The sequence below is a fragment of the Filicampus tigris genome, chromosome 2 (assembly GCF_054856515.1).
Source record: "Filicampus tigris isolate MCC_2025a chromosome 2, RoL_Ftig_1.0, whole genome shotgun sequence".
NCBI lineage: Eukaryota > Metazoa > Chordata > Actinopteri > Syngnathiformes > Syngnathidae > Filicampus > Filicampus tigris.
This window is the reverse complement of record NC_141218.1, coordinates 34,239,205-34,252,406: the sequence shown is the minus strand read 5'-3', so window position 1 is coordinate 34,252,406 and position 13,202 is coordinate 34,239,205. Positions and strand designations below refer to the sequence as shown.

The 13,202-nt window shown below is 41.8% G+C and overlaps 1 protein-coding gene across 5 annotated transcripts in view; it reads left to right on the top strand.

Annotated features, from left to right (window-relative positions):
- Positions 1 to 13,202, top strand: part of gria1a (glutamate receptor, ionotropic, AMPA 1a) — a 94,338-nt gene that overhangs the window by 70,810 nt on the left and 10,326 nt on the right. For 2 of the 5 annotated variants that reach the window (XM_086023769.1, XM_086023771.1), the window contains exons 12-14: positions 4,029 to 4,227; positions 6,119 to 6,366; positions 9,729 to 9,843. In XM_086023769.1, coding sequence (XP_085879895.1) covers positions 4,029 to 4,227; positions 6,119 to 6,366; positions 9,729 to 9,843 — 562 coding nt within the window. Of the gene's footprint in view, positions 1 to 4,028; positions 4,228 to 6,118; positions 6,367 to 9,096; positions 9,212 to 9,728; positions 9,844 to 13,202 lie in introns of all 5 variants that reach the window. The other 3 variants (XM_086023768.1, XM_086023770.1, XM_086023772.1) reach the window with 2 other exon arrangements.

The window sequence follows — 13,202 nt, the reverse complement described above, 5'->3', positions numbered from 1 at the left end:
GAAATGAAAAAAAAAAAAAGGAGGAGGCGGAATGAATAATTGATTAATCATAGATGTTACAAGGCTAAGAAATTACAGTTCTACTTGGAGGTGTTCCCTTCCAGTAATGAGACAGCTTAGGTTTACCAAGGCTCTTAGGTAGGCTGCTGCTGCTGCTGCTGCTGCTGCTGCACTAATGTTTGATGAGAGCAAGAGAGGCTCCACGGACCAGGCTTGGGGAGGAAACAAAAAGGAACAAACAGGCCCGGGTGTGCCAGGTGCTCGCCTCTTTGAGCGTGGAGGACTACTGTCACACACGCACGCGCACACGACGGAAATGGTGACCTGGTTGTTCTCTGGCAGTGACTTACTTGCAAGCGCACTCCAACTGAGACTGAGTGTGTGCACACTTGAATGCCTCTGTGTCTGAGCCAAGGTGTGGACCACAACTAAGCCCTGTCAGCCCCCCAGCACATGAGCAGACAGGGAGAGGCGGGCACAGCGGAAATTGTGGGTGGATGGAGGGAAGATCATAAGAAAGAACAAGATAGAAACAGGGCAATTGAAGGAGAAGGATTAGACAGCTGTTTACTGGCATCTCCAGAGCCCGGCAGCAGCAGCCGCAGCAGCAGCAGGAGTTTACTTTTCATCTCTGTCATTTCTCCCTCGGTCTGTCTCTCTGTTTGTCTCTCAAGTAAGGCAGCCCCTTGTTGGGTCTCGCTTCCCCGACTTGTTTTTTTGCATACCTCAAAAATGATAAGCATTCTCTGTGTCTTATGCAGAAGAATTTTAGCACTTCTTCAGACTCCCCTGGCTCATATGAGCTCGTACTCCCATTATATTAATCATAGGAATGTTGTCTTCTTATAATAGACATTCACTGGCAACAACATAGTACAATCTTGATGAGATTATTGTTGTGGGATCAAATAATTATGCGTGTCATTACAAAAGTCAAATATTTCTCAGTTTACCTAGTAACCATGTTTGTAATTGACGTTGCACTTTTGATACGATGACTGCCAGCATTCCTTTGGTGCCTAAAATTGTTCAAATTAAATGTTATAAATTAAACACAAAGGGCTCTATTTTGTTGATTGGCGCAAATCTGGAGCGCAAGGGCGTGAGCTAGACTTTGTTTTGGTATTTTCGCGAACTCGCGCAACTTGTTTAAAACTGGCTTTTTGCGCCGTGGGTGTGAACACAGCCGACTTGATCCGCTGCCAATAGAAGCGGCTCAACTCATTCCCTTTAAAATCAGCATGCGGGAGGCGCACATGTCCTTGACATAGCAGAAACAGAACTGATTTGCTGCAGTCCATGCAGGAATTTGAAGTGCACAAAGCACTGTATGTTTATAACAATGAGCAAGCAGACCTGCACAGGTGAACGATGATGACAGATCTTTGAAGTGGGCAAATTGACACCACATTCCACCCCGATCGTACATTCATGTGCCACTGCCCATCCCCACCCGTGCACACATTCCATAGCTTTGTCGCGGCCAGTGGGATGATTTTTAAAATTTGTAATAAAGATTATTATTATAATAATGCGTTCAATGAATTGATTGCAATGATTCAGAGGGTTTGAGGTATAGTATTATAAATGGTTGAGAGCTCAGAAACTGTCTGCCTGAACCTCGATTAAATTCACCAAAATCCCGTTACACTCCCTGCACCAAGAATTAGACGTGGTTCCAGCAGGCATAAAGTTTAGACCACTTTCAGCCACCAAATTATCAGGTGGGCTGGGCACACGTCAAACCAAACGCCCTCGATACGCCAGAATTTACGCCGGTTTATATAGTTGCAGAGATTTGAAACAATAATCTCCAGGCTATTGAAGTGAAAATAGAGCACCCCTGATGATTCACTGATTTAAATGTTGTTGTTTTTCATTGTTGAAATCTAGAGAGCTACGATGGACATGCCCCATATAATCAGACACACACACACACACACACACGCACACTGTGCAGAGGGAGCCGTATTCTCCACGTTGCAATTTTTCAAAGCCTGACCATAGTCTTTATGTCTCCACTGGCTGCTCTTTCATCATCTCGTCCTCATCAAAAAAGCATCTAAAATGATTACATTTTAGCCTCGTACTCTTTTCCTGCTTAATCTCTGCTTTAGTAATGTTGAGGCTTAGTTTAGCCTGACACAAAGGTGCAATCATGCATCAGTGTTTTGCTTCAGATTCGTGTCACTTTGGTTGCACCTGCTCTGCTGCTCTGTGCCGTGGCACAAGATCGGGACCAAAGTGGAACATAAAAAAAATTCAGGAGCTGCTGTTCAAGATGCCTGCTCATAGAGAGATGTAGATGCAATGCAAGGATTTGACCCAGGAGGTTCGATTCAAATCAAGGAATCTCAGTTTCTGATTTTTATTTTATTTTGCCTGTGAAGACAACATTTGTAGAGGTGTTAGCAACCTGAAAAGCAGAGAGTTGTCTATGAATGAAAAACAAGCAAATGTAACGCTGAGAGAGGTTGCAAAATAAATTGGATCCATTGCGCAAACACTGGCCAGGGCCAGTGAACAACAGTTTGAAATGCCTCGAAGCGATAAACTCCTGGTATATTAAGCAACAGACGTCAAATGGCTAGACGAAAGAAAACAACAGCCATTACTAGTAGAAACATTTTGAAAGCTGTGGAGAAAACAACAACTGTTAATGACATCAGCAACAAACCACCAAAAGGCAGGAGTGAAGGTCATGAACATGAACAATTGTAGAGACACTAGAAGACGCAAACCACACATTTTCAAGCACCATGGGAAGGCCAGGCTAGCATTTGTCAAAAAGGCGACGGTCCTCATGACGAGACAATGCTGGGACTAACTAGGCCTTTGCTAAAACAGGCAAATGAATCTTCATTGGTGACCAAGATAATGGCAGCAGCAAAAATGAATTTGGTTTTCTACAGAAACGTGTTGCTTAGCAATATAAAGAAAAATGCAAATTAATTGGGAGATTTTTCATCATCCAACAAGATAATGATCCCAAACACACTGCCAAAAACAAAAAGGTGCTCGCTGGGTGGAAGGAATGGAAAGTTTTACATTGGCCAAATCAATCTCCAGACTTCAAACTTATAGAGCATATATTTAAAATATAATATTTTATTTATTTCACAAAAGAATAATGCCAAACTTTGGACTTTCAAGGAAATATGACGTTTTAATCATTTTGAACTATTTCAAGACTATATGTGTTCCAATACTATTTTGTTACTTAAAGCGGAAGTCAACCCAAACATATTTTTTTCAAGAATATGTTCCGAGCAGGCCCACTATTGAAACACGGCATTCTGATAAATATTGCGTTTGTGGAATAGGAGTTAATACACTCGTTTTTAGCCATCTCTGGGGCCGACCATTTTGCCATTTCTGTCGACTGAAAATAACATCACACCTACTCAGGTAATGACCAATCACGGTTGATCTGTTTTCTGTAGCTGAGTCATTTTCCGTCGACAGAAATGACAAAATGGCCGCCCCCTGAGATGGCTAAAAAGGGGTGGATTTTGCTGCTTAACTCGTATTGCAAAAACGCAATATTAATCAGAATGCAGTGTTTCCACTAGAGGCCCCGCTTGGAACATATTCTTGAAAAAATATGTGTGGGTTGATGTACTCTTTAAAATTTGAATTTCTAAGGTGCGCATCCGATCCAGATGTAAATACTAAAAATAACTGAACATTTGCTCTTTTGTTGTCTTGTATTCATATTTAGAAGTCAAACTTAAATGTGTTCAATCTCCAGAAAAAATAAAATGTGCCTCAGTGTAGGAGGCGGGTGGATGAGAGGTCATGGTAAGATTGATTATCTATTCTTTACATATGTGGCTAAGCTGTCCAAGTCTGGTAAAATTATGACATGGTGCAGGAGTGTGATGTGATATAGGTGATATAGGTCATCACAATGGCTTCAACAACCTTCTAAATCTTCATGACAAAATACAAATGCTGCATATTTAACCCTTGTATGTCATTTATTGATGACTTTTGACCACCCAATGATGTCACCCCTCTGGTTTTAGCTCTCTGTCTGGCCGCATTGTTGGAGGCGTCTGGTGGTTCTTCACCCTCATCATTATCTCATCCTATACTGCCAACTTGGCTGCATTCCTGACAGTGGAGAGGATGGTGTCTCCTATAGAGAGTGCTGAAGATTTGGCCAAACAAACAGAGATTGCCTATGGAACACTGGATGCAGGCTCAACAAAAGAATTTTTCAGGGTGAGAATGGATCTTATTCACTACAAAGTGTATGTTTGCACAAAAATGCAAAAAATAAAAATCATAACAGATCTGAAGTCTGTCGTACAAGTAAAATGTTGTTAATCCCAAGCGAATGTTCTGTGTATTAAGTCACTGGCATTTTGAGTTCCAAGAAAGAAAAATTAAGTTTAAATAAAATACATTCAAAATACTTTATGTTTCATTATTTGGATTTTACCAAGAAATCGTTATCGGAAAATCGGGTTTGAGAGAAAATAATCGGGATATTCTTGTTAAGCACAATGGAACAGCCCTACACTCCGGTTTCCTCCCACATTCCAAAAACATGCTTGGTAGGTTAATTGGGGACTCTAAATTGCCTCTAGCTGTGAGTGCGAATGTTTGTTTGTCTCTGTGTGCCGTGCGACTGGCTGACAACCAATTCGGGATGTCCCCCGTCTACTGCCCGAAGACAGCTGGGATAGGCTCCAGCATGCCCGCGACCCTTGTGAGGAGAAGCGGATTGGATAATGGATGGATGGATGGAAGTCTGTGGTTTTCGTGGTTTGGATGTTACATTAAAGGATGAACTCAACCCAAGATGTCAAACCTTCGTTTTACAGTATTTCGAACGTGCCTATTATACAAAACAGGCTTACTCAAATGTATCCAACCTATTTTCTTCAGGTCCTCACGCACTATGCCGGGGTCCTTTTAATTGATTTCTGCTTTTAATACCATACAGATTCACACTCGCTTGCAGAGGCTTATTGACATAAGGGTAAATGGCGGCCTCATACATCTGGTCAGAAATGTCCTCTGTGACCGCTTTCAACAGGTCCTTGTCAATGATTCCCGGTCCGATATCACTGCGCTTGACACGGGTGCTCCACAAGGGACAATGTTATCACCCTTGCTTTTCTCCTCATACACTGATGAATTTCAATTGGCCCAGCACAAGTTTAGTCTGTTCAAGGTTGCAGATGATATGGCCTTGGTTGCCTTATTAAAAAGGGGGACTCAGTAGGGGAAGAAGTATATAGAGCACATGTATCTTCTCTCCAAAACTGGTGTGATTTTAGCTCACATTACACATAGCTTTCATTCACTCAAGTTGGAAGAACATTCCAACTGACGCTATTTAGTATTGTTAATACCCCTTTCTGACATCAGCGGTTTTCTTATCTTGGTTTGTTCTTAGCCTGAAACTTGCTCTACAAGGTTTTTGCAGTCTTGCAAGATAAAAGAAAGCCACATTAATGGGAAATGTGGGTGTATTATCAGTTCACTACATGTTCACACTGCGCTTTGGAATGAAGGTCTTGATTCATGAAAATATATAAAAAGTGAAATACATTTAGGCTATTTCCCCCTCAACATCTGGAAAAAAATCCAATGCTTAAATTTGTAGCTAAATTACACCTACAGTACTGTATATATTGGTGAATGAGGTTTTCTCTGGGTACCGCGACTTCCTCTCGTTCCAAAAACATGCATGTTAGGATAATAGAAGACTTTAAATTGTCCATAGGTGTGAATGTGAATGTGTTGGAATGGGTTTTGGTCTATAAAGTTTGGCTGCTGAGCAGTCCTGTGTGCACTGTGCCTCTCATCATACCCATGACCCGAATGAGGATAAGTACCATAGAAAATGGATGGATAGGTGGGTTGTTTGTGACAGTTGTCTATTCATCCCAGTTTGACGACGGTAGAACTTTAATCATATTTTTTGCGATAGAAATACGGAAAACGCAATAAACAGTATTTTTTACAGCGACTGTGCTTAAATTTTTTTTAATGTACATTAGAGAAGACCCAACATCGATTAATGCCATAAACCAGGTCAAAATTAGTCTCACCCTCTTTGTATCCTTCTCCTGATTAACACTGGTTTAATCTTTTCCATCAGAGATCAAAAATTGCTGTGTTTGAGAAGATGTGGTCCTACATGAAGGCTGCCGACCCATCTGTGTTCGTCAAGACCACAGACGAGGGCGTCATAAGAGTTCGTAAATCCAAGGGAAAGTATGCCTACTTGCTGGAATCCACCATGAATGAGTACATAGAGCAGAGGAAACCCTGTGACACTATGAAAGTTGGAGGGAATCTGGACTCCAAAGGTTATGGCATTGCCACTCCCAAGGGATCCCCTCTCAGGTAAAACACAGATACTGCAGCAAAGCTGCATAAAAGCTCAGGGAAGCTTTTATGTAGGTTTGTGCACGAGCTGAAGCATGTCTTTTTATTTTTCCATCACGTGATTTGTTTCGTTTTTTTGGTTGCATTAATATAACAGGATTGTGCGTTCATTGTTTCATTATTTTGAGGGCCATCATTTCTTTCAACACAGTTTGTTGTGCCTTCATGACTGAATACACTCTGCCTTGTGAGCGCCTGCTTAAGTGTAGTTGGCCAATCCTATTATTCATCAAACTACACATAACCTTTTCCTTATGTGAGCAGTTCTGGTAGCTTTGATAATGAATTATCCTCTCAATGCAACCACACTCGTCCACTGTATATCTTACGGCATCACAAGCCGATAGGCCCTCAAAGCAGGAGGCCAGTGAAGAGGAGCACATCCCACACAGGCGCCTGCCCACTTAAGTCGGGGCTCACGCTAGTGAGTGTCGAGTCAACCAAATTGGATATGTGCCCTATTAAGTGTGTTAATTGATGTAACTAATGATAATGTATACTGAACACTTCTCTGCCATCGATGTCCAAGTGCAGCAGCTGCCATTTTGAATCACATCAACAACCATTCATGCTTCTGCTGCCGCTGCAGAGAGGGAGAGCTGAAGCCGGTGGTATCTGAAGCCTGTAATCCAGAACTAATAAGGCTCGTTCATTTTAATGAAAGGAGCCATATGGCGGGATTTCATTCGAAATTGCAGAGGATTCATTTGGGCTTCCACCTTGACTCACAGCCAAAGGTCAGATAAAACTGACAAGAAATGTTTCCAGTGGTTCAATCAAAGTATCTTTTAAATTAGACTAAAATTAGATTCAATAGTGCAGTCAAGTGTTGAAATCTTTTTCAAAGTCATAATGTCATCCTGATCTAGAGGTATACTGTAGAGTAGAAAATCTGCTGAGGACCTCCAGAAGCTCTCTCTCTATGCGGTGTTTAATCTTTTCGCTTTCAAGGTGCCTCTAACAGATTGTTAATACCACGCATAAGCAATATACATTATTTGAATTTCTAAATTTTAGTTGATGTTTTCTGGACAATGGACAACAAATGTGTTTTTAAAATCATGCACTGTCATCAGTGTACTGCGATTTGAAATGTATGTATTATTTTCTATTTATCTGAAAAACAACACAAATGAGCTCTTTGTTTTTCAGAGAAAGAGGAAATATTGAGACGCATGCATTTTGGGGGAATGTAGGGATGGGTATAATCAATGAATTGTGATTGTTGTTGATTTATGGTATCTTGAATCGGCCGAGTCAAAATGCGGTGCACTATTGAGCTGCAATCAGCACAAGTGCGGTTGATTCAGTCTCAACTTGTGTGCGGCCTGAAAAACATCATCATGGTCCACTGTAGGGACTTTACGTGCATGCACGCAGGCCTCAATTATGGCCAAAAAAAAAACATTGAAAGAGAGATTTTCCAATCTCATTCATATAATATTGGAAAAAACAACAACAAATTATCATTAGTGACTGATATGTAATCAAATGCCCATCCCTATTGGAGAGCTGTATAAACATGATCATGTTGTTGCCCAGATGACGTAACTCTTGTTTTTACAGAAAGCGCAGACTGCTCCTGCTGACGATATCTATTTTGTATTTTGTCCTGTCATACATTTTAAACACGTATGATCTCCTGCCACCGACATGCCTCTCTGCCTGCCTGTTAATCCCATCTCACCTCCCCGAATCGACATCAGATGGTCTTCAACCGAGTGACCAAACTAACTAACTTCCTGACCATCCATGTTTCATGCGCTTTGACTTCTTTCTTTCTGTCTGAGAGCTAGGCTGAGAAAGAATTCAAAGGTTTTACCAGCTCAGAGGATATCGTACCTGTGTTCCCTACAGCTGTTCTGTACAACATACGGTTGCGAATAAAGACTTTCCCGCATCCAGTTAGAAAGGAAGAATGGTATCGGAAAAAAAATAAAAAAATCGAGCTGCATTGCGAGCTGATTTGACAGCAATTTTACAGGAAAATATGGCAAATGTTCACATCACAATCAAAGTCTGATTGCAGATTCTTCCTTTCTTTGATTTGTGAATGCGGAGTGTCTTTGTGGGCAGCCGTCAGCTATAGGAAATACACACACTCACTCGCCAGAGGGAGGGTGCAGCCACAGAGGAGATGATTTGAATGAGGATGACGATGGATGTTCAAAACATCATCACACATCATTTTCTCCAGCGTTTTGTTTGTCTAAGTCGACAACAAAGTGTGCAAAAATCTTTCGAAGGCCTCCGACTTTGCTGCTAACTGAACCGTGAGCTTGAATTCGCGAGGAGGCGGTTGAGACGTCAGTTACCATAGCGATCTGTATGCTGTCGTCACTGAAAGGAAATTGCCATCTGTAGACAGACTTCCGCATCCAAGACATCTCCATTTATAGTGTCTGCTGCGTCTCCCTCTGAGGCCGCTGCTTGGTAAAACCTGACACGATTGTTTTATGGGCATCCAGCATTTCAGCCCACTGCAGATGTACAACTAACATACTGTACATGTGCCAAACATGTGCATCTTAAAGCCGGGGCTCCTGCTTCATATCAGTAGCTCTATGCAGGAGTTTCAATTAGCACATACGTCAGTGTTGTCATATTCACCACCACCATGATTCTTACTTCGTTATATCTGTCGCCTAGAGTGTCTCCTAATGGCTATCGTTTTATATTATTTTCAAGAAACCCTGTAAACCTGGCAGTGTTAAAACTGAACGAGCAGGGCCTCTTGGACAAATTGAAAAACAAGTGGTGGTACGACAAGGGAGAGTGCGGCAGCGGGGGCGGGGACTCCAAGGTCAGAGCCAGTTTGATAAACCATGCGGGTAACCTGCCGGCGGGTGTATGGGGAGGGGGGTAACCGGCAGGCCCTCACTGCGATACCAGTCCGGCAGAAAAAAAAGAGCAAGTGACAATGCGCTGCATCTGCAAGTTTAGTACAACGTTTGTCTTGATTCCAAAACGCTTGGGTTCAAGCACAAGGGATGGTGTGCAGTGTGCCGGTTACCCAAAGTGATATAGTAATACACATCTACTGACTTAGGGAGCAAGCACAAGAAGCTAGATGGAGTATTAATGCATATCACTTTGATTCCAAAGTTTGATTCCTAATTGATGTTTCTGATGCCATCTGTATTTCTGTGGGCGTGGGTGTGTGCGCGTGTGCATGTGCGTGATGTGATACTTTCTCCTTTCTTTAACCATGGCCCAGCTCAAGCATTAATGTGAGAATGTATTTTGCCATTGTTCTGAATCAATAACATAAAATAACATGGTATAATATGTTATTTATGTTATTTCTTTGTGGTTGGAAGAATCCCAGTAAACCTAGCGGTGTTGAAACTCAATGAGCAAGCCGTCTTAGACAAACTGAAAAACAAATGGTGGTACGATAAAGGGGAGTGTGGCAACAAGGACTCCGGAAGAAAGGTTAGTCTCCATCCTGATTCTCTGTCCTCACAGCACCTCGCAGCACAACCCTGCCCTGATCCTAGACAAGCCCCAAATCCAGGCCTAGAGGCCTCGGATACTTTCAGCACTCTTGCAGTAGCTACCACAGTGCTGGCCCGAATATAAGACAAAAGTAATGCTCATTTCAAAGTTGTTCTTTTTCAAACATTTGGACAATATTTCAGCGAAATACTTCTTAATACCCACATCTTTTTGTTGGTGGGAAACAAATGTATGCTTTTCCCATGGAAACAAGCCGGCAGCAAGCACAGTGTTGAGGAATGTACGTCATTCTTGAAACATAGACAGAAAATGTATTTTTAAACGTTTTTGAGGATTGGTCCTCAGGGACAAACCTTTAGATCGTTGTAAATGCCCACGAAGATGATTCAATGAGCGTACGTTTTGCTTGACAGGAGGAATTTGAGTCTGAAAATCATCATGTTGCTACATTTTACACTGATAACCTGCAGCCTGTCATGCCTTCAGAACACATTATTTGACACCCACCTTCCCATATGAATCTTAACTACGTTATATTGTGTAATGCTTCCATATACAGCTCAACATTACTCAGCCATAAAACTCAACATATGTATATGTTATGTATATATGTATAGTAAAAACACAAATCTGTTTGAGCGCTTAAAAGTAGTATGATGAATAAATAAATGCGTTAATCAACAGTTCCAACTACAGCTGTTAGATCCGTTCTACTTGCATTCATTTAATTTATGTACAGTTTGCGTACTATGATTAGACGTTGTCACTAAACACTATTACTTCATTTACTTTAGTTTCTCTGGATAACTGATCTCACAAAACCGATAATTGACATTTGACCAATATGTGACTGCTTATGATGTTGCACAGCACAATGGTTGTGGCTCAGGTAGCTCACATAATGTATGTCTTCATCAAGTCAAAATCTGCAGTCAATATCCTGATTGTAGAAGTTAACACTTGAGTATGATTACAAGTTGCATGTTTACATCCATCTTGTACAGATGGCCCTGTGGTTCTGAGAGCAGTTATTGTTACCGATTGGGTCTGCGCTTTTCATTCTGAAAGCAATAGTATTGAAGCTACATTGTCTCTGTGAGATCAATTATTCACGTTATCCAGTTAAATTGTGTAATTGCATTGTGAGACAGGCCTTGAAAATGTTCTTATTGTAACATGTTTGTTGGTGTGTGTTTGTGTGCGTGCGTGTGTGTGTGTGAATTCCACTGACGTCTCTTGATTTGTCAATCTCATCTACATTAGTTATTTATTTCTGTATGAATGAATACATGTACACCAATGTTGCTCAAAAGATTAGCTACACCTGTTCATTAAATGCAAAACAAATTAGTGTTGCATTTTCGAGTGGTCAGCTAGTTTTGTAAATGCAGAATTTTTGTATAACTTTACATTGGATTTTTATTGTGTCCCTGAAATTAAAGAAGTGAAAAAAGAAAACACAAGATTGAATTTATATATATTTTAGTAAAATATTTAAGTAATCTGTCACAGTCAATAGTTAGGCTTTGAGCAGTTGAAAAATATTTAATTGGTGTAATCTGAAAGTTTCACCTTCAAGTAATGTTATTTATTAAGGCAAAACAAATCCATTGTTTTTGGTTGCCCTAATTTTCAATTATCATCTATCCATCCGTTATCTGAACCGCTTTATCCGCACGTGGGTTGTGGGCGTGCTGGAGCCTATCCCAGCCGTCTTTGGCCGTAGTACACCCTGAACTGGCCGCCAGCCAATCGCAGGGCACACAAAGTCACATATTTATAGTCACGATCACACTTATAGGGACAATTTAAAGTGTTCAATCAACCTACTGTAAATTAGATTAATTATTTAGAACCAGAGCTGGTGACTTGACCCTTTTTTGCCGGTCCGGCCGCGACCCTCCAGCCTTGACCTGCGTACCCTTCTAGCCGCGACCCTCCGGCCATATTCATAAACATTGTCGGCACCCGCCCCGTTACGCCCCCCCCCCCCCAAAAAAAAAAGTGTCCGTGATTGACGCCGCCGTGGGAGGGATGCTAACGGCAGAAGCCTGTTACGGATCATTAGCTGGCTAATTTACTATTTGAACCCGCTGTGGACACGCTTCAAAAAAGCATACCAGCAAACCACTATACACAGCAGGTTTGCTACGGCGTATTTCCAGAAGTAGAAGATGCCAGAAGAAGTGCATGAACTACACTTTGATGTGGCAGCGTCATACTTGAGTGCTGCGCGCAGCTTAATATACTCCCGGACACAAGTTGTTTTGAAATAGTTGCGTTCGTGTCGGGGGCCGTCTCTTCAAAAAGACAGCGACAACAATGGATATCGTGCCTGCTACAACCATAAAGGGACCGAGGTGACTAGACTAGTTTGCTTTTGCAGCAGCAACGAGCTGCGTGCTGCATCCTCTCTCTCCTCTGTGGGAAACTGTATGTCATCGCAACATGTGACATAATGGACCGATCAGAGCAGCAACAATTCCTGATGTGTGCGTGGCATGTGTCGCAGACCTGTCGCCAACAGCACAATGAGTCGGTCACGTGAATCAATGCGGCAGTTGTCGCTCGCGCCGACGCGGGAGTAGAAAAAAGCCTTTCACCGAGTTGGCTGAGATGTAATTTGGCCGCCTCGCTACCACGTCAAACGCATGAGGGCCGATTAGTGGGCCGGACTAAAATCCACTTCCGGCCATGCTTATTCCAGCCATTTTTTAAAATTTGTCAGGAAACGAGGTCACCACCCAACTTCATGTAAACAAACTTCACATGGCTCAATGTCATAAAACTTCACCAATCTTCAATCTTCACCAAAATGTATGCGATCATCTCTACTTATGTCAACCTCAACCGCTGCAAATGTTAGAACGATCGGCCCCAATAGTAGAATATTATGAACGTAACGTCTTCCTCTCCATTGGCGCTCAAGTACAGCTTACTGACAAAAATTGTCCATAGAATCCCAAATATTGTCGCGATCCTTCTAATAATTTCAGAGGTTGCCTAAGTGTTGTGTCTCCTGCACACTTTCAAACCATATCTGATATTCTTGATGTACTTCAACAAATCTTGTCTTCAATGCAACAAACACATTAGCCCCAAGTTTAGTGCCCATGTTGCTCTTTGTCCACAAAATGAAAAAGAGCACAGGTGCAACGTTGAGGTGGTATTTTCAAATGAAGAATAATTCCTCATCCCTGGGTGGGTGCTAGAAACTGTAGCGATTGTCGCAACACTCTCTTCTCATCTGGGGTGCCAGTTCAAAACATTGCTCTTGTAGTCACAGATTCAACATATTCTGCTTTTTCGTACAACCGCCAACAGCGCAACTAGCT